The 21,150-nt window shown below is 26.7% G+C and overlaps 1 protein-coding gene across 1 annotated transcript in view; it reads left to right on the forward strand.

Annotated features, from left to right (window-relative positions):
- LOC107447219 (neural cell adhesion molecule 1-A) overlaps nucleotides 1–21,150 on the forward strand; it is a 287,676-nt gene that overhangs the window by 227,941 nt on the left and 38,585 nt on the right. Inside the window, exon 4 of the mRNA XM_043045385.3 lies at nucleotides 1,249–1,452. Coding sequence (XP_042901319.2) covers nucleotides 1,249–1,452 — 204 coding nt within the window. The remainder of the gene's footprint in view (nucleotides 1–1,248; nucleotides 1,453–21,150) is intronic.

Consider the following 21,150-nt stretch of genomic DNA (forward strand, 5'->3'; position numbering starts at 1 on the left):
ATATATATATATATATATATATATATATATATATATATATATATATATATATATATATATATATATATATATATATATATATATATTAAATCATAATTTTACAGCACGTACTTTTGAAGAACATTGTACTAAATGCATAAATTGAAACTAATATGAATAAAAAAAAGAAGCATAACTCTTATTGAAATGACTCATGTATATGTTAACAATTTAAAATTTATTTCAATTTACAACTAAATTGCTCTGAGAAAAGAGGTATGGTCTTGGTAAAATTCACCGTGTTTCTGGAACTATGGGAGCACTAAAAATATCAATAGATTTTTACCAATGCACTTTGGTAATGATTTTATTAAAATAAACTATAAAATATAGTTTTTTAATCTGTCATAAAATGTGATAAATAAAGTAAAAATTCCTCAACCTGTAAGCATGACTTAAATCCATTATTCGGTTAAAATTTTTTTAGTTTGTAGTTTTTAGTAATTGTGATCTTAATAAGAACTATAATTTTAAAAACTAGAATTTACTACCATTACGATATGAAAGGGAAAATTACCAAATGAATGGTTTTAATATTATATATTTTGGTTTCTAATATCAGAATTGAGTTGTTAATTTTTTTACAAGAAATGCCACTGCAATGCAGTACTGTAATTTTGCTTTTTTTTTTCTCTGCGAGAGATTAAATTGAAGAATGTGTTGTGTACGTTGTTATGCTAAAACACCATTTTAATTGCGCTTAATTGCTTCGCTACGTTTTGTTGCTTTGCTAACGCCCCCCCCCCCCCATATGGATGCCTGCCAATCACTCAGAAGAATTTCGGATCAAATCACGGTATAAGAAAAACGTCATAATAACACAATAATAATAATACAGGTGCAGCATCCGTCAGATTTTTAGTTCCCAAACAGTTTACGGTTAAAATTGATTTTATGGTAAAATGTACCTTTACCCTGAATGCCCGAAAATTTTACCGTTATCTGAGCCTAAATTTTTTAAAGTGTTCAAAAAGTTTTTGTTTTCCTCTATTTCACCATTTTCAATTTAAGCTTCAAGTGTACTGTTTAAATTGCTTACTCCAACGTTCTTTTAGAGATAAGAAAAAAATATATTTAAAAAAAAATATTCAGAAAGTGCTTTGATTGCATTGTTATATTCATGTATAAAGTTTCATTTTGTTTTGAAGGTCAGCCATTTTGTTTCATTGTGTACCACTTCCAAATTAATAAATAACATTTACCTTACAGGTCAGCCAGTTCCTTCGGTTACATGGTGGAGAGAATCTGTTCTTCTGGATGATAGTTATGATATAATGACAGATAGCGTTGTAAGAAATGAATTGTTGATATCTTCTCTACAAAGACATGATTTAATGGCAGTCTTATCTTGTCAGGCTTCCAATAACAACGTCTCCGTGCCAACTTCAGCCACTGTCACGGTTGATATGAATTGTAAGTAGTATTGTACTATATATTGCATAATTATATAACATTGCATTTCAAAATAAATTAAAAAACATCTAATTATTATTTTATTACGAGTTGAATTAATTAAAATTCAGATCATTACTCGTCTTATTCACGCAGCTGAGCATCATTTAAATAGTTTTCATTAGGGTATATGACTTATTTAATCATGCATGGAGAAAAAAAAATCCAGTAAAATTACTGCACTGCTTAGTAAGGACCTTCCTGGTTAAGAAAACCGTAATTCTGAAAGTGAAACCAAATTACTTAAATTACTTTAAATACAACAGGACCAAATGTTAGCACATCAGCGATAACAATTTCACACAAACGTTATTTTAATTATTTTACATGATGTGAAACTTGCAGGTAGAATGGACTTCTTTTGCAACGTTTATTACATTGCTGTCCGAAAAGTTTGGGCAGTTTTAAAGGAATCTTTTGTTACTATTAATTACGTATTTGTGAGTTCATTCTTGTGCTTATTGAAGAATTTTCGAAACATTGTTTTGCACATCATATAGCACCTACTTAAGAAAATTCAGTCTCTAAAATAAAAGATACATACATTTTAACTTTGCAAGGGACGTAGCAAAATTTTTGATAAATATGAAAGAGCCAGAACTAGAAACCAGGTAGATGTTTTCTTGCTGCTTTTTTGCCATGCTGATATACTCTACAAGCTTGTTAATGTCTAACTGATTACAGAATTTCCAAGTTTTAAAACACGCGTGGGCTAATGCGTATTGCTTATATTCGTATCTTTTTCCTCTCATTTTTGTGTGATACCGACAAAGAGTACTATATTATACAATATCATTGTGTATTGAGATATTGTCAGTAAGTCAATAAACAATAAAAAAATATATTAATCTCCGAAACCTTTTATGTATCGTACTTTTAACGATACTCGTCAATATGAAAATCATTTACTTTGGAGTAACATCTACTTCAATTTCACACCGACCCCAAATGGCGGTTTTGGGAAGTAAGAAATCCGGTTGTTCTAGTGTTGGAAACCAGAATTTCTGGTAAACCGTTACCATATGAACAGAAGAATACCAAATTAATGGTTTTACTCTTGTATATTTCGGCTCAATCAGAATTATGTGTTTCTTTCTTTTTTACCAGAGGGGGGGGGGTAATTTTACTTGAATTAATTTATCCGTATATGCCAAAGACATAAATGTGAATGTTACTCATTAGTCTAACGCATGTTTTTATTTACTATGCTATACAGAACTCTAAGCCATATAATAAATTTCTCTGGAAAATTACTGTCTTTTACAATCATATTTTTGCTGCTGACGATTTATTTTATAAAAAGAAATAACGAGTGGATATCTATCTATCTATATATATGTGTATACACACACACACACACACACACACACACACATATATATATATATATATATATATATATATATATATATATATATATTACTGACATTTTTATTAAAAAAATAAACTTTTATTAACATTATGATCATTAAGATAGCTACTTTTTTCTTAATTTCCTAGACACTTACAAAATAATGAGGTTACGCAATTAAAGCCTATAATTTTCTTTAAAGTGGAAAATTATCTTCCAACAGTTTCGAATGAGCATGTAATTTGAGTCATTAAATTTATTTCTACTCCCTACTGAAATATGCTTGAGAAGGTGAGAGGTGAGAGCTTTTATAATACCCATAATTAATAAATTAATGATCACGTTTAACTGACATACTATCAATTTTGATAAATGCCTGAGACGATTACTCACTTCATTTTTAGCAAATCCGCGAAATATTTCCCACGAAGACAATTAATAAATGATTAAATAATTATTAATTGATAACGAAAGTAATGATTTCAAAAAATCAATTAGAATTTTTTTCTTATTATACCTAAATATTAAGAATAGTTGCCATGAAAAAAATTCAAAATGATTTGTATAATATATAAACATTACACAATATTTATATTTTTTTTCCTATATTGATGAATATTATAACATTTATATGATAAGATAATTATTTTTCTTCATTAGCATTCAGTTTAAAAATGTCGCACTTCTTCTTCTTCAATAGGCTGTTTGGGCTTACAAGAATACCCAAAAATTGCGAATGACCCATTGATTTTTTTTTTCCCAAGTGGAAGATAATAGCTTGAGGAGGGCAATTTTTTATTTTTTTAATATTTTTTCAGTTTAATTTTTCTCTCATTATAAATTTTTATTTTCAAAATTTTAAATTTTTTATACGTTTGTTCCTAGTTTGCAATTAAGGTGGATCCTTTTGTGAGTTAAACTATTTATATCTTAGTTTGTGCTGCAATTTTGTGCATTGATGCGTAGTCGCATTTAAATATCAGTGAGTTTTAAGCAAAATATCTTAAATAAGAATTAAGAGTTTTCTAGGCTTTCTTAAAATTAATTAAAATACGCCTGTAAAAATAATCATTGTCATGGAAGTATAGCTAAACTAAACTCCAAATTAAAAAGTGTCCCAATAACAATAATAATGCAACCCAAACAAAAGCATCCCAAGCAATAATAACTCGTTTCAAAAAATAATTGCTTAAGGAGTATTGTGGGTCCTCTTGTAATTAATTCACAGTACCATCGGTCATAATTGAAATTATCAGAATCACTATTTTATATTACTTTCTATCACTTTGCATTTCGATAAAATAAACTAAACACAAAATCATAATCTTCTTTGACACTGCAGTCTCAAATAGGTCATGATTGTCCTAATCAACCATCACCAATTCTGCTTACTCAGCGCAAATGTTTTCCACAACCAAAAATACAATTGCTATATTTCCATTTTTTTTTCTTCTTATTATTGAAAAAACTTATTGCATACTTTTTTTAGTCGTCTTTTCCCTGTGTCAATAATTTACATCCGCATTACAGTACATATTAAAAAAGTTCAATTTTTCTCATTATATTTTCCTTAGAGTTCAAGAGAGTGAAGAAAAATATTCCATACGTTCATTTGCAAGAAATCACAGCTAATTTTGCTTACATATAAGAACCAATTCAACTACTAAAGAATGGCAGCTTAGTTTGCATTCAAATCTTCTTTTTATCTCTAAGATCCCTTTGATTAGCGAATTATTAATCATAAATTAATCCGAAAATATTAAAAATGTGCCTACACTTTTGGACCATCAGTAAGGTTTAAATTTGTGGCAACCATAATTAACCAGAAAAAAGACGAGTCTCCTGAGTGAAAGTTAAGACACGCGGGGGTCATGAAATGCACTACTAAATTCATTCATGCTCGGTTATAAAGCCTTATTGTTTCCATTTAAAATATAAGACATTTGAGTCTTAGACAATAAATATTTAATGTTTAAAAATTTGAGAATTTTTACCATTGTTTTTGCTATAAAATTTAACAAAACATATGAACATTTATTTATCTGATAACTAGTATGCAATTCATTATATTATGCTCAATATGATTGTGGAACTGCAAATATGAATGTATGAATTAATGCTTGTTTATATTTTAATTTCTTGGAGACAAAATTGTATACATTACTACGCATAGAAATTATATTTTCCCTGCAAAAAAATAAATAAAATACATAAATAAAATGCGCGCAAATTGCTTGTTTCAATAGTTCTTGATTCCTTGGGCAAAATTTTCTTTGAAGTAGCTTTTTATTTCAATTTTGGAGATTGCAGACAAAACCATTTTAAGCATATTAGCAGTGTCTTTAATTTTATACACTGTTAATTAACGCCATCAGTTACTATACTAGGTGAATTTTTTCTAGAGAGCAAGCATTTATTGTATTTATTGCGGCAAAGCTTTCCGGAACATTATAAACAAGTAGAAATCATTTATACTGGCAATAAAAATTAGTGCTCTGTACTTATCAATGAGAAATGCGGTTTTAGAACAAAGGGGAAGACACATGACTTTATTCTATGGCCCTGGAAACTGATTAAATATCTTTTGGGGAAGAAAAAAATGCTGAGAATTATTTCTAATTATTCACACAAGGCAGATAAGGATGGAAAACTCACTACACTATAAAAAAAAATCGATGTAGAAATATTTTACCAGGAGTCTGAACTTGCAGAATGCATGTGGGATCATAAAATGACCTCTGAACGTCCTACCAGGTATAAGTTTTAAATTAAGTACTTCAGCAGTACGATAATCTAACTCAAATTAAAACATACTTCAAGTTACAGTAAACTTAAAACATATTTTGGTTTAATACTCCGAAATTTCTGACATTTTATTTGGAAACAAAGTAAAAACAAAGACTTGAAAGGCACAAATAAAATACTAACATGAAACTAACATTAAGAAAAACATTTGCGATGAATTATGTTTGTTTTTACCTTATTTATACGCAGCACAAAGACAACTCATTTTATTTAAATAATACTTTCAAACCATTAAATCTTCTGCAAAATGTCGTCTTTGTTTTTAAAGCTTTTCTTTTCCTTTCAAAGCTGATTAAATCAAGGATTCAAAAGCAAATATATGACTGAAAATACTCATTCTATTAGAAAAGAAATTGTTTTTCTCTGAAAGATTAAAGGAAGAAAAAAAAACTCCCAGAACAGTTTAAAAAATAAAAATAAATCAAATTGAAGATAAAAATAGAATTACAGTTCGATTCCCACTGAGAAATTTTGCCGTAAGAAGCTCACTTAATTTCGACATCACAACAATCATGACAGATAGCAATGACATCGTAATTTGCTATCGATTATTAAAACATCGGGGTTCCACATGTCAAATTACGGAATAGGTCAAGGGTTTTAGAAATTTGAAACGATCAAATTCCTTTGACATTGAATGAAAGACAGGAATAGAATTAGTTTAACCAGTAAGGCTTTAAAAGTGGAATTATCGAGCGCCATTTTTAAGAAGAAAGTTTTAAGACAAGTTCAAAAGTACTTAATTCACTTTCCCGATAAAAATGTGCAGTTTAAAAAGCTGGTCATTTTTTATGTGTATGTTTTACTTGGAAAATATACTGCAATTTAAATGACAAAAACAAATTTTCGGATAGTTATAACACTAAGTATGTCAAATCTGAATTAGTTTAGCTAGCGAGCAATCAAATGTTAAATAATCGAGCATCATTTCTAGGAAATAATTTTTAAAATAATTCTTTCTCTTCCATAAAAATTTTTTATTTTTAAAAGCATGTATTTTTTTATTCGATATTTGAAATATATGATTTAGTATATGGTAAAGACATGAATTTCTGAGCAACATTGATACTAAATATGCTAATTCAGAATTATTTCAGTAAACTTTCAAATCTTGAATTATCAAGCACCATTTCTAGGATTTGATTTTTGAAACAAGTTCAAATGTACTTGATTCACTTTCTCGATAAAAATGTGCAGTTTAAAAAACTGGTCATTTTTTGTGTGTATGTGTTACTTGTAAAATATACCTTAATTTAAATGACAAAAACAAATTTTCGGATAGTTATAACGCTTAGTATATCAAATCTGAATTAGCTTAGCTAGCGAACAATCAAATGTAAAATTATCAAACATCATTTCTAGGAAATAATTTTTAAAAGAATTATTTCTTTTTCATAAAAAAAATTTATTTTTAAAAGCATGTATTCTTTTTTTATTTTTTTTTATTTGAAATGTATGATTTAGTATAGGGTAAATACATGAATTTCGGGCCAGCATTGAAACTAAATATGCTAATTCAGAATTATTTCATTAAGCTTTCAAATCTTGAATTATCAAGCACCATTTCTAGGATTTGAGTTTTGAAACAAGTTCAAATGTACTTGATTCACTTTTATTGAAAAGATTTTCATTTTGAAAAAGAAGATTCATACACGTTTTTGTTTTTAAAAACGAATTTTAATATATTTGAATTACTGGATTTTGACTAAACTAAAAACTAAATATCGTAAATCAGAATTAGTTTAACTAGTAAAACGAACATATAACAGTTGGAAACTATTTCTTTATATTTTAAAAAATACACGAATAAATAACAATAAAGCCTTCCAAAGCATAAAAATAACTTACATTTTTATTCGCATAATATTTTTTATTAAAATAACAATTAAAAAACAGTTACTGTTTAAAAACTCAAGTTTTCACGTCTGTGAAAGCATATGATTGTGTAAATTAATTCTTGTTCCATTAATACAGTCTTAAATGAAACATTCCTACTATACTAATATATAATAAAATTTTTTAATAAAAAATTATTTTAAGTAAGCAAAAAATAATTGCTTTTCTTTCATTATCAAGGAATTAAAAATACATTCAGAAAACAATCTATATCAGTTTCTCTATATCTTATAAAATAATTTATTTTAATAAAAAAATACCTACAAGAAATATTATTGTAAACATTATAGTTAAATCGTGACTGATAATATGTCTCTAAAAACAATCATGTTTCTCATTTGAATTAAGGGATTTATTTTCTTTCCTTTAAATAGTTAAGGAAGAATATGTAACAATTTATTTTCACTTTTGGAGCTCATTTTTTTCCTGAATCTCGTAAATTACCAATTTAAAATTGTTCAAAAATAATTCTAAGTATCAACAGAATATAAATGATTATCTTAAAATATGTATTTGAATGCATTATTAGCAAAATAAATATTTAAAAGCGTGGACGTCAAAGTTTTTACGTTTACCAGAAGAAAAATATACAATATGTGATTGTAATTTCTAAAATCTGTGGCTTACGTACGTTGCGTTAAATCTGGTTAACTCCAACAAAGCATTATGACTAGAAGGACTCTATTGTACTCAACCAAAATCCGACTGGTTTGTCAAAATGTTATGGGCACATTTCTGTGTTGCGAAATTTTGATTTTCGATAAACATCAAAGTTATTTTAACCGATAGCACAGTTGACCCAAAATATTGAACTTGTTACACAGGTTTACATTTATATCAATCATAATTTTTGTCATGAAATTTGCAAATTTAAAATGGCAACTGCATAAATATCTAGATTACAACATATCTATATTTTAATGCCTAATTACAAAAAAATAGAAATTGTGAATTTTCTTTCATTGTTTATATTGCAATCAATTCTTATTTGCATGAGACTATTTCTCAAAACATTCTTCAAATTCTAATTTTCGACTCGATGTTATAAATACTATATTTCAAATGCTCAGAAAATAAAAGCTAATTAGATAGCTTTAGGCTAATCTGTATTACTTTTGCTGTAAACAATTTAAAGTGGCTTTCAATTAATCGCACAAAGGCTGTTCTAACGAAAAACATCCAACTTCTCTTTACAGAATTGATCAAATTTAGTAATGAAGCAATTGAACTTGTTTGTTATCAAACAATGTTCTTTATTAAGTTTTCTACAACATGAAATATTGTTTCATTTTTTGTATGTTCCCCGTCTAAATGAATAGACCGCTTTGTCAACACCAGTGGTTCTTTCATTTTATTTTTTATCTTTAACCGTAACCACCTGCCTTGGCATCCCGCTGGTCAAATTATGATCTCTTTCAATCGTTTGCTTACCGCTTTCCTGTCTCGTGCCGTTGAGATCACGGTAGGGGGTGGGCTCAATTGTTGGTCCTGCTTAACGAACCGATGAAATCCACCAATCACCATGAAATGTGAGTTCACAGGAATCGATGCTGTGAAGTCTTAAGCAAGTCTATACTGAACAATACATTGTTTGAAATTCTGATTTATGTTATTTCTTATGAGAACTTGTGCTTGATGAAGTAGGGTGCGGATATTTTAATGCCATGTTGTGAAATATAAAGATTTCAAGAGCAGCTGCGATAATTCTATCGGTATTTTGAGAAAAAGAATAAAGTGAATGACCTCAAAGTTAATTTTATTACTACTTTCATGCTTCTTTTTCTGATATCAAAAAATGTGCAAAATTATTTTCTTGCTAATATAATAGCCTATCGAGCTAATTTTTTTTCATTACATTATTTTAGAGACTAGGAACGAATATTGGTTACAAATAGGTTGTAAGTGTTCTAAAAATGCACTTCTTGAAATAATATACACCTCAAACATTCGAAAAAATTAAAAAAAAATTGAAATCCTGTAATATACATTTTTGGAACATAGAATTAAAAATAAGTAAAGAGAAATCTAATAGGGATTTAGAATGGAGGATGGAGAAATAGAATAAATAAGTATTAAAAATGTTTTAATAGAAAAATGACTATAGAAGAAAATATTATAATTTATTAGAAAATAGAATGAAAGATAAATAAAACAATTTAATTCAAGCAGGTGAATAGATTTAAAATGGTTTAATAGAGCAATAACTTAAGAAAAAATAATCGAAAATCATTAGATGAATCAAATACTTAATATTTTCATATATATATAAAAAAAATATTTGTAATATAATTTTTAAATAACTGATATTTTTTATATATTTTTTTATTATTTTATTTTAAAACATTTTTTGCTTCTTAAATGTAAGTAAATTAAATTTTTTCTGTCGCTTTTTTAAAGTTAATTTGAACATTAATAAAATTTACTAAAAAAAATTCTCACTAACTGAATTCTTTAACTGGATCACTCAAAAAATTTTTGTTTTCTTTTTGTAATTTTATTGCCACATTATTCATTTGTATTTTTAAAATATTTGTTAATAAATCTGTTAATAACAAATAAAAGTCTATAATTTATTTATTTATCTTAATTAATTTAATCTCATCATTATTTAATGCCTGTTTGGAATGTAAAGACAACCCGTGCGCAATGCTCACAACATTGCCTCAATCATGTTGCTAATCTTGAAATTGTGGAACCTTAACTTTCAGGAGAACCTTGACCCACAATCGGACTGTTGCGGAAATGATTTAATTTTATTATTTAAGCTTATTTAATGAAAAAAGAAAGCGCACAGCGTTTTCACAATTATGTGACAACAGTACAAGGACGTGATTATTCGTTATTTAATATTTTGCAACATTTTCGGTAATAAAATTTTCGTTAAGAATTCGTTTAATTAAAATAAACTTGATTTTAAATTGATTTTGTATCCAACTTGATTTTAAGAGGTGAGAAACTACAATGAATGTAAGAACCCACTTTCACTGAAGACTTTTAAAAAAAATTTGTGGATAACCGGTTTAATTCATTCTATATTTTTCATTCGTTGCAAAATTTTCTTTTTAAGAAATTGATTAGCTAAACTATTCACCAGATAAAAATATATAAAAAAGTAAAAATAAAGACTATTCTGTATTGAGAATACTAAGCATAAGATCATACTTTAAAATACTTTTATTCAATAGTTAAAATCCTTACATCAAAGTTTTTCAATGGAGAATATAAAAAAAATTATATTAATAAATTTCGATAACAAAAAATGATAAAAAAATAAGGACAGAAAAAAAACAGGAATCTTTGGCATCTCTTTGATTCAGGAAAAGAAAGAACTTTAGTGGAAGAGAAATAAATTTGATTCTAAAAGTTCTAAACCACCATTTGGAGAATTTCATAATCCACCTTAAGTTACTTTAACTCTTTTAGCACCAATCGCCTCACATACATTTCACAAAAAATCGAAACTGGTCTGGAAAAAGCCATATTGGCGTCCAAAAAGTGGCTGTCAAATCTTTATCTTTGGAAGAAAATCAATAAAAGTATCTTTCTCAAAAAGGCAAAAAAGTGAATAAAGAAATGAATAAAACTGTTCGAGAGGGCCGCAGAGAGATTTATTTCTTGCGTTTTGCCGATAAAGGACAGAAACTGGGATGCCGAATGTTACCAACGTTCTAAAAAGACATGGACTCCACGATATGGAAATTCGTGAAATCTATAGAATGCCTTGACTCAGTCTGGCTTTCTAGAATCAATGGATTTATAAATCTTCTTACTTTCAGATTCCTTTGCTTTCTTTTTTGGTCGTATAGTGACTTTTTTCACATATTCTTTAAGAAAACTGAACCACAAAGAATTTAACAAATTCGATTTTACAGGGTAAATTGATAATTTATTCCAGAAAAATATCTAAACAATATTTTATTTTCTAAATAAAGCATAGTTGTCAAATTATAAATTTTTAAACAAATTATTTGAAAATTTTGTTAAAGCAGCATTAAGGATTAACATGAAGTATTTAAATTTTAATATTTTGCCTTTAAAACTTGTTTTCAAACATTACTAATTATATAAAATGAAAACTATGTAGATAAATCCACGGAACAATAGATTATTAAAACAAAGTTTAAAAAAAATTATCAAGTGTTCCTTAGTAAGTTTGTAATGGAAGGTCAAATCGTTTTTCTGAGCTATTAACTTTTATTTCTTGTTTTTCTTTTTGGTGTAAAACTATAAAGAATGAAAGGAATTCAATTTTAAAATTTAAATTGATAATTCATTCTGTACACATTTCTAAACCACATTTTTTTTAAATTTCAAATCAAGCATTTAGTTAAATAATCAAATTTTTAAATGAATTATTTAGAAATCGTATTAAAGTAAAACATGATATATTTATGTTTAACATTGCATCTGAAACTTGTTTGGTTTAAAATATTATTTTTATATAAAATAAATTTAAAAACTAAGTTAATGCACTAAACTCTGTTAACTATACTAAACAGCCTATTATTAAAACAAAGTTAGTGAAATATATTAACAAATATTTCTTAGTAAATTTGTATGCAGTATGCTTAAAATTGAAGCAAAAATTGCAAAAGTTAATATTTTATAGGTTATTAACTCTTATTATAATTTTTTCATTTTAATTTTGAATGTAAAATACATTGATATCTTTGAAAAAGGCATTTTTTATGAAATCTCATTAATTTTTTAATCAATGATATTCAACTTTAAGACATAGTAGTTCGATGTTCAGTTTTAATATATAATTTAATTAACAGAGCACTATATATACATTTTAAATTAGAGAGAGATTTTCCTGTCATGCATTAGGGAATTTTCCTGACATTACATATTAAATTTAAGTTAAATTTAAAGATTTTTTAATTCAAAAGTTTAATTAAATGTTTTAATTAAATTTATATTTTTTTACAATTTTAACTCCTTTTGAAAGGGGCAATTTTGAGAGAAATTCCATGAAAACACTTGATTACAATTTTCAAATTTGCTTGGATATTAAGCTTTATTATTATTAATTTTTGATATTAAAAGACCCAATGAAAAAATTTATAAATATCTAGAGAATTTTCTTTCTATTTTTAAGTGCAACATTAAGCATATATAAAAAACAATCTAAGTTGAGATAAAATTAAAAGTTTCAAAAAAGTGGCATTTTTAAAATTCAATTCTTCAGGAACTATTCGACAGTTTTTTGCAATAATTTTGCATTCTGCCATTTAAAATTGTATTCATTAAATTAATTTACAAATTTGTATAACTTGCAATTCAGACTTTCTTGACTATTAGTTAAATTAATAAAAATAATAAATATTTACTACAAATTATTTTTGCATTCAATCATCTTTGGATAAAGGAGATGTATAATTTTGTGCAAAAAACTTTTCAATGTGCTTCAAAAGTTCTTGAGACATGGTGAAAATAAATTAAGATTAAGGGTTCCAAACTTCAGATCGCTCTCCTGACCAAACATTTGGGCCATATGTCCAAGATCGCGGCTGGGGGTCAGAAATTCGAATCCTCTAAAAAAACGACTGTTTATTCAGGGAGAGTGTGTTTTTGCGTCTGATTTCGTAACTTAAAATGTTGTCTAAACTAATTAATTAGGATATTTGAAGTCACAATTTTGAACCATTGAAATCGAGTCTTAGAAAGTGAAGATCCGATCATTAGATCAAAAATAATTCAGGGTGGTCCATTTATTATTTATTTATTATAATTTTTTATTTACTTTATTTATTATTATTTTTTTTACCGCATTGTACATGAATAATAAAATTAATTCCTCTCATAAGAAAGCAATCGCAGTATAAATTTTAACTCAGTCCACAAATTAATTCCGTTCTGCTTGTTTTTCTGAATTCATTTTTGTATGATTCAAAATTGTTGTTAAAATAGTTATGGGGTGAAGTTAAAGGTTATCGATATTATCTAATGTGCTAAATCACGTTTAAGATAATCCAAATTGTAAGCTATCTTTTCTTGTCATCTTTGTAATCTAATCTTATTCTTTTTTACCTTTTCGTTGTAGAAATGTTTTATTCTTATCTTAAATGAGATCGTTTCTGTCATCGCACCGCTGATGGGCGTTGCGATGTTATTAGCTTGCTCGACGGGTGTCTTGGGAAGGAGAAAATGTTGATATCTTAATGTCAAAACTATACTGGAATGTAGTTTTTTGTATCGTTCGTTTTTAAAAAAATGTAGTTAAATAATATAAATTTTGAAAGAAAGAAGAAAAAAAAGTAAACCTAATTTTTCAATGCCTCTTGTAATTTGTCGTAAAAATAAAATATTTTATTCTTTACTAAATTATACAAACATATTGTTTTAGTTATTTCTAATAAGATTATTTTTGTATTCTAATTTTAGAATACTGCAAACAGATATCACCCGAAATGGGCTTTATTTTGGTCTCATTTTATTTATTTATTATTTTAAGATCATGAAGTATTTTAATGAGTTTTAAAATTCAGAAAAATTGAAAAAAAATTGAGTAAAAGATAATATGGTTAAAGTTACAGGAAGAATTAAAGATTTTGATTAATTGTTGTCATTTAAGAATTTTTGTTGTCATTTAAGAATTTTCCTCACACATGACGCAGATCACTATTTTAGTGCACGTTCAAATTTCTTTTTGGTAGTTTAAAATTAAAACAAAAAGGACTATGTATTGTATTTGTTTTTATATTTTTATCCAAGAGATTAAGTATTTAGAAATATTTCGAAATATAAAATTTTCGAGATTGAATATTCCACGAACTGTGTAGTTAGATTTTCTCTGGATGTTTGAAAAATTTTCTTTTCAAATCATACATTTATGGGCGTTTGCTTATTTTGCTGCTCTTTTTTTTTCTCCAGAATGTGTGATAAAATTAGTGCTTATAGTACTAATGGGTACTAATATTTAATGGTATGGTATGGGTACTAATTAACATAAATTGAAAACTCTTAAAATATTTTTTGAAAAAGAAATAGTTTTATTACTCACTCCGTAACATTTATATTAATATTATTTTTAGTTGCCATTAAAATGTGTAAACATAAAAATTTACTAGTTTCTAAAATTTTAAGACATTATACCCTAAACCATTTTAAAGTTGATTTGAAGGAAAAATGGACTTTGTGACATATATAATTAAAGCTAAACAACGTAAAGAAACATTAATAATATCACCTAAACAACCATACTTTAAATTATATAATGGAGAATCTTCATCTGTCAAAACAGAATCAATGAACACCCAAACACAGAGTTTATACTGATATTTGGGTTTTGCTAAAGTAAACAACCATACTATAGTTTCAGTTATACAATGGAAAACATCCATCTGGGTCCGAAAATAGAATAACTCTTTTAATTTTAAGGTGTCTTGAAATTTCCAGCTTAGTATGAAGCAACTAAGTATAATTTAACTAAAATACAAATAGTTCTGAAATATATTAAAATCTAATAATAAAAAATCGTTTAATTTTGGAAAAAAAATATTAGTGTATATAAATCATTTTATTCAAAGATGCAACACTTGCACAATCGTTTTTTTTCTTCAACTTATTTGAAATCAAAAACACTTTTCAAACAAAAGTTTACATTACAAATAAAAGGATTTGGTTTTTATCGTTTCAGTTTTTTCCTTTCAAAAAAGATAAAAGCATTAGAAAGAAGAATTAAATTGCCTTTTGTAAAATGAGAAAAAAATAACTTTAAAAATAATTTAGCTCTTCTAACATGCATTTCAGTCGTTTTCCGTAATGGCGAGAAATTTTCGTTCCTGCTACTACCCTATACATGAAAAAATCTCTTCTCCACCGTAAGAAATTGGAGCAAAAATTTAGAAAGACTGTTAAGTAATCGAATGTTTCTGTGGATCCACAAGAGAAAAGAAAGATCTAGTTCTTACTTTCGAAAGTTCTCAATCGTAATTCCTTTCTATGGCTCTCTGGTTGCAAGTCGGAGATGTTTGATTTTCTAATTTGCAAAAGGTTTCGAACAGAATGGTACGTTTTGTAAAACAGTCTTCACATCTATTTCCTTCTGCGTTTGTTCCGCTCAAAGGAAACGAGTCCAAATTTCTTTTCTACTTTCCAGGTTTTTGTTCCATTTTTGTAATATTATTTTCTGAAGTTTTCTTGGATAACTTTGCATCACTTAGAATTTGTTAACTTTTTGTTTTGTGCATGTTTTTCACGCTGTGTCTTTTTTCGACAAGTAAAAATAAATATTTATGATGCTGTTTGTCTATTTAAAATTTTTTTTCCCTTTAAATATTTCTTAAGAGAGAAAACCACACTAACCATATAAAAATAAGGTAGTTTTCAATTATTCAATGTTCAATAGATAATTTCGAAAGTCAGCCCTATTATTAAACTGTTACTATGGTTTTCCATCTCTTGTTAAAATCATTTATTTTACGTTTTTTTTTCCCTAAACAGTGACAGTCGTAAAATAAGGACTCTTTTTATTAACAGTATTATCTATAAGTTCATTTTTAAAAAAAGCTACCATATTCTTCGACGGTCAATGTGGTTATTTTCTCTTAATACTTGACAATAAATAGTGTATTCTTCTCAAAACAGAAAAATTAAACCGACCGTTTTCAACAGAGGTATTTTTTGGTATTTAATTAATTCATTCATAATGAAAGCATTCTATTTATATTAGTCATTTTAGTTTTCATAGGTGATCAATGTAGTTTCCTCCCGTACGTTTGGATTTTTATATTTTAATGGCGGGTAGTTAAAAATCATATCAATTGCTATTATAAAGTGTAATTAAGCCTATAAAATCATATTTTTAAGAGAAATAATTTTATTCTAGGTCCTTTCAAAGATAAACATCTTTTAAAATTTCAAATAAAGTTGATGTGCTTCAATAAATCCCGAAATTTTCATCAACAGAATGTTGTGATCCTTTGAACAAATATATGTTAGACATATATGTTAGAAATATAAGTTGAACAAATATATGTTATATGATAGAAGATTAAAAAGGTGGTGTAGAAAATTTTCTTGTTAAGAAAATTAAGTATGGTGTGAAAAATGTTTAAGGAATTATTTGCTCAGAGAGTCAAGTTATTTTTCTCATTTAAAAGTATTACTTTGAAGTATTAACATATACTTTGAATAGCATGACATTTTACAGATATTGTTTGAAAGATTAAATCTAAATTTACATTTATTGAAATAAGAATTATTAAAAAGAAATATAACGGATCTAAATACAGAGTCTTCAAGCCTTATTTTGAAATAATTTTTAGATAATTGTCTCTTAATGTTAAAATTGAAAAAAAGATAATTGTCTCTTAATGTTAAAATTGAAATAATAATAAATTGAATAAAAAAATAATAATAATATTTTGTTGTTAAATTTAAATTTGGATTAAATATGTTAAGTCCTTCCTTAAATAAGTCAGTCCTTAAGTAGTTCACATTTGCAAACAAATGCTAAGTAATAATGTTGTAAGCTTTATTTTTATTCAATGTAAATAAAAAAAAAGATACTATGACTAAATGATTGCCTAAATGATGATCTAACTATAATAACTTTTAGAATAAAAAAAATATCTCAATTCAGTTTTTGAGTAAAAATATTTTATCCGCATACATGAAATATAACATTTAGTAAATATATGTATCATATTTTTTAGATGAAATCCAAAATCCCACCCAAATTTAAAAAAACCTTTAAAGATGTATGTGTACATAAGTAAAAATACAGAACGAATATTTAATTTTTTTTTTTAAAAGTATCTCCAACCAAATATTGAACAGTTACATTACGTAAAATAGTCTACATTTATTTCAATAAATATTCCAAAATTTAATATCAGAACGAAACTACTTTTGTCTTACCAATGGAACAAAATAAAAATTTGAGGAAAATTCTTTCACTACTTTTGAACTTCATGCAAACACAGAGAAATATGTGGTTAGAATTTTTATCAACCGTTCATACCCTCGAGAAAGAATTTGCGGAAGGGGGTTTGGAATATTTATGAAGTTTAGTGAGAGGAATGGAATTCATATCAGCGCTTCTTTCTTTCTTTCTTTTTTTTTTCTTCTTTGCTTATTTCTTCGATCAATTCTTCAGCTCATTGCAAAAATGAACAAAAATTACGTGCCCTCAAAGACATTTTCCAAGGCACCAACTTTGAAAAAGATTCCATTTCCGTTCTGCATCTCGTTCTGTTTTCCTTAAGCTAAAGAATTTCTTGCATGCTACTACTACTTCCCTGTTGGTAGTGTTATTTGAAATTAGTAAAGAAAAACCTACAATTATTATTTTTTATTAAATGTTTCACTGTCAAAAATTGATTAAACGGAAGCTAAGCGTTTTGATTTTCAGTATCAGGAGCTACTAATGTTAAAAACTCGTAATGCTAATAATTATTGCGCAATGCAGCTGCAAATATTCAACATTTAATTTTGAATCCAAGTTAGCATTTAATGTAAGACATTTTAATGTAAAATAACTCGAATTAGCATTAGATGAAGAGGAAAACTACGAAACCTTTCTATATTTTTCCAGACAGATGAATAAATCTAACGTATGATCCGTCTTCATTTTGATCAGTAAAAATCTATATTATTAAATCAGCAAGACAATAAACAATGTATGATTTGATCATCTCATGACAAGATTTGTTTTGCAATTTCCTGGGTCGTAATTCAATTTTTTATTTACTTATTAAAGAAGAACATACAACATGTGTTAACACTCTGGTATGACATTTAAAAATTGCTGATAGAGACGAAAAACATTTATTGTGAAATTGAAGTTGAACAAATGTTTCGTTACATATTTTTTATTATTATTACATATTTTATTTCTTTTTCTTTAATTTGCTTAAAATAAAAAGTTTATAAAAACGTTTTTTTTTTAAATTTTAATATTGTGTGCGTCTGTTACTTTATGTCAGAAGTCGGCGAAAATTTTAATTGGAGGTAAACGTTGCGTAAATATGAAACAAAATGCTTATAAATGTTTATAAACGTGATGGTCAAAACTATAACCATTGTATATTCAAATTACGTCATAAAGTAGCAATACTTTGGATACAGCATCTATAAAATTCACGTTACCGGAAAATTCAATTTTACAGTAAAACATTACAAACGTAATTTTAACAGTAATATTTATTTATTTAGAGTGATTCAATGATTTTAAGGTAATTATCACTGTAAAAATTACGGTACATGAGATTTTTTGTTTCGTAACATGTTAAGGTAAAAATGAATTTTAACCGTAAAAAGTATTATCTCTCTGAGTTTACCGGCATCTGGAATTTTTTGCAGTGTTGTTTTGCCCAGAACATCTGATTTTTTTGACACAGAACACCTGTTGAAATTCGAGCAATCTTAATTATAGGATTAGTCGATCATAATTTTGATTCTAAGATTTGACCAAACATAATAGCCTGTTTAACTTGCTAAACTATTAACTAGTTTAGCCTGCTAAACTATTAAAAAATGTCATAATGATTTAGTAATACTAATAATAATTTTTACTTTAATACAAATATTTAGTAATTTTAGCAATTTTTAAGTACTATAGTTCTTTGAATATTTAATGCTTATAATATTATAAGAATTATGAAAGATTTTTTTTAAAAATACTATTGAGTAATTTATCAACAAAAATCGGACAAAATTATTTTTCTCCGATAATCAAATTATGAATAAAATTCTTTATTTTTTGTGTATTAAAAATCCTTTATACCCTAAAAACAATAGGTTCAACGTTGAACCAAAATTTTTGGTACTAATAACCATAATATGGAACAAATTTACCGCAATCTTACTCAGGCGTTAAATTGAATCAAGTTTTCGTTCTAGCTGAGCACTAGTGTTACATAAACATGATTTAATTTATCAGGTTTTATATTAAAAGTGTAATATGGTTTATATTTGAATGCATCATGCTTCCCTATATAATGGCCTAGGAGAATTGTTTTTTTTTAGTTCCATAAAATTTAATTTTTAAACTGTTTTAAAACACAAAAAATCAAAAGATTGTTTCGTTTTAGTTTAAAAGTAATTCATGCTATATGTTTTGATGTCTTATTTTAACTCAATATTGAATCTATATTCATCAAATTTTATCAGTAGATAAAATCAGACTATTTAAAGTATAAATCTATCAATATTTAAGGGTTATTCGATTTATCTTATTTTGTTGATATTACTGACGTAAATACCGATTGCCCACCCAAAACGTAATTTAGCCTTATCTGTATTCTTTGTGTGAGGCCCCGCAAATAGATTCCAAAGAAGTAATTACGGAGCGTAATTTTAAGCCACATCTACACCTGTGCTAATCTCAAACTGCAATTATTTTTCGTAATTGTTTCAAAGATAGTTGTTTGTCCTTATCCTGTTTCAATATTCCCTTTACCTTTATGAGAAAAGGCTTTCAAATAGATTTGAAAATACCCTCTCCTACCCAGAACTCTCAGATTGTTGCTTCATTCACGTTTGGAGCTTCATAACCACACCCTGTGTAATTGCATCCAATTAATAATCAATCAGGGACAAGATGAATGCTTGATTTAGAAAGATGTCTGGGAAAATTCATACATTGTCGTAATACGATGTTCATAGAGAAAATTTTAAAAAAAAAGTTTATAAATAATCTGAACAGATTATAAAATTTTTAAAACTTTATCAAAAACTAAGTCGTTGTCGTTTGAAATTTCGACGTATTGGTCATGATGTAATTAGGTTTAATTTCAAGCTAATTTTTATGTTTCTCTACTTAAGGTGATCTAAAAAGTCGTCCCTGATGGGTTTTTTTTTCACAATCCTTCTAAAGATGAAGACAAAGATCACAAATTTTGTGGTCTTTTTCGCATTTAGGTTTAATTTCTAACTAATTTTTATGTTTCTCTACTTAAGGTGATCTAAAAAGTCGTTCTTGATGGGTTTTTTTTTAAGAATCCTTCTAAAAATGAAGACAAAGACCACACATTTTGTGGGTAACAAATTAGCGTTAAGGTGTGGAAAAAAAAAAGTAAAAAAAAAAAGTAGCTTTGTGGGGATCTGAAAAATAACTGTTAAGGAAGAGGATCTTTGGCTGTAGAATTACGCTTAAATTTGGGACATATAGATAAGTTCGTTCACCTATTTTTTTAAAAAAGTTTTCTCACTTTTAAGTTAGTGAACGAATTTCTAATTTTCTTCCACGTACGGACAAATTTATTTAATTGCTAAAAAATAAAGCTCAAAGCACACTGTAAAAAAAAATCCGGCTTAAATTATTCTTAAAAGTACCGACACTGAGGTTTCCGGTTCCTTTTTATCATTAAATCCATTTTTCTTGGAACAAGTTACGTGAAAAAAAATTTTTTTATATAGCCATTTTTATAGTAATCAAATTTCCATAAAATCACTTTAATTAAATAAATATCATTCTAACTAACTAAATATTCATGCAAAAATTATACTATAATATTTTAAGGTTAAATAGATTTTACAAGTGATGCACCCATGGTGTCGGTACTACCACCATTTGATCCAGAATATTTTACAGTCTACCTAAGATGCACAATTTAATCTAAAAGTTGAATAAAAGGGCAGAGTTCACATTTTCAGTT

Source organism: Parasteatoda tepidariorum, chromosome 8, assembly GCF_982258835.1.
Source record: "Parasteatoda tepidariorum strain Cologne lab strain chromosome 8, Ptep-v5.0, whole genome shotgun sequence".
Taxonomy (NCBI): Eukaryota; Metazoa; Arthropoda; class Arachnida; order Araneae; family Theridiidae; genus Parasteatoda; species Parasteatoda tepidariorum.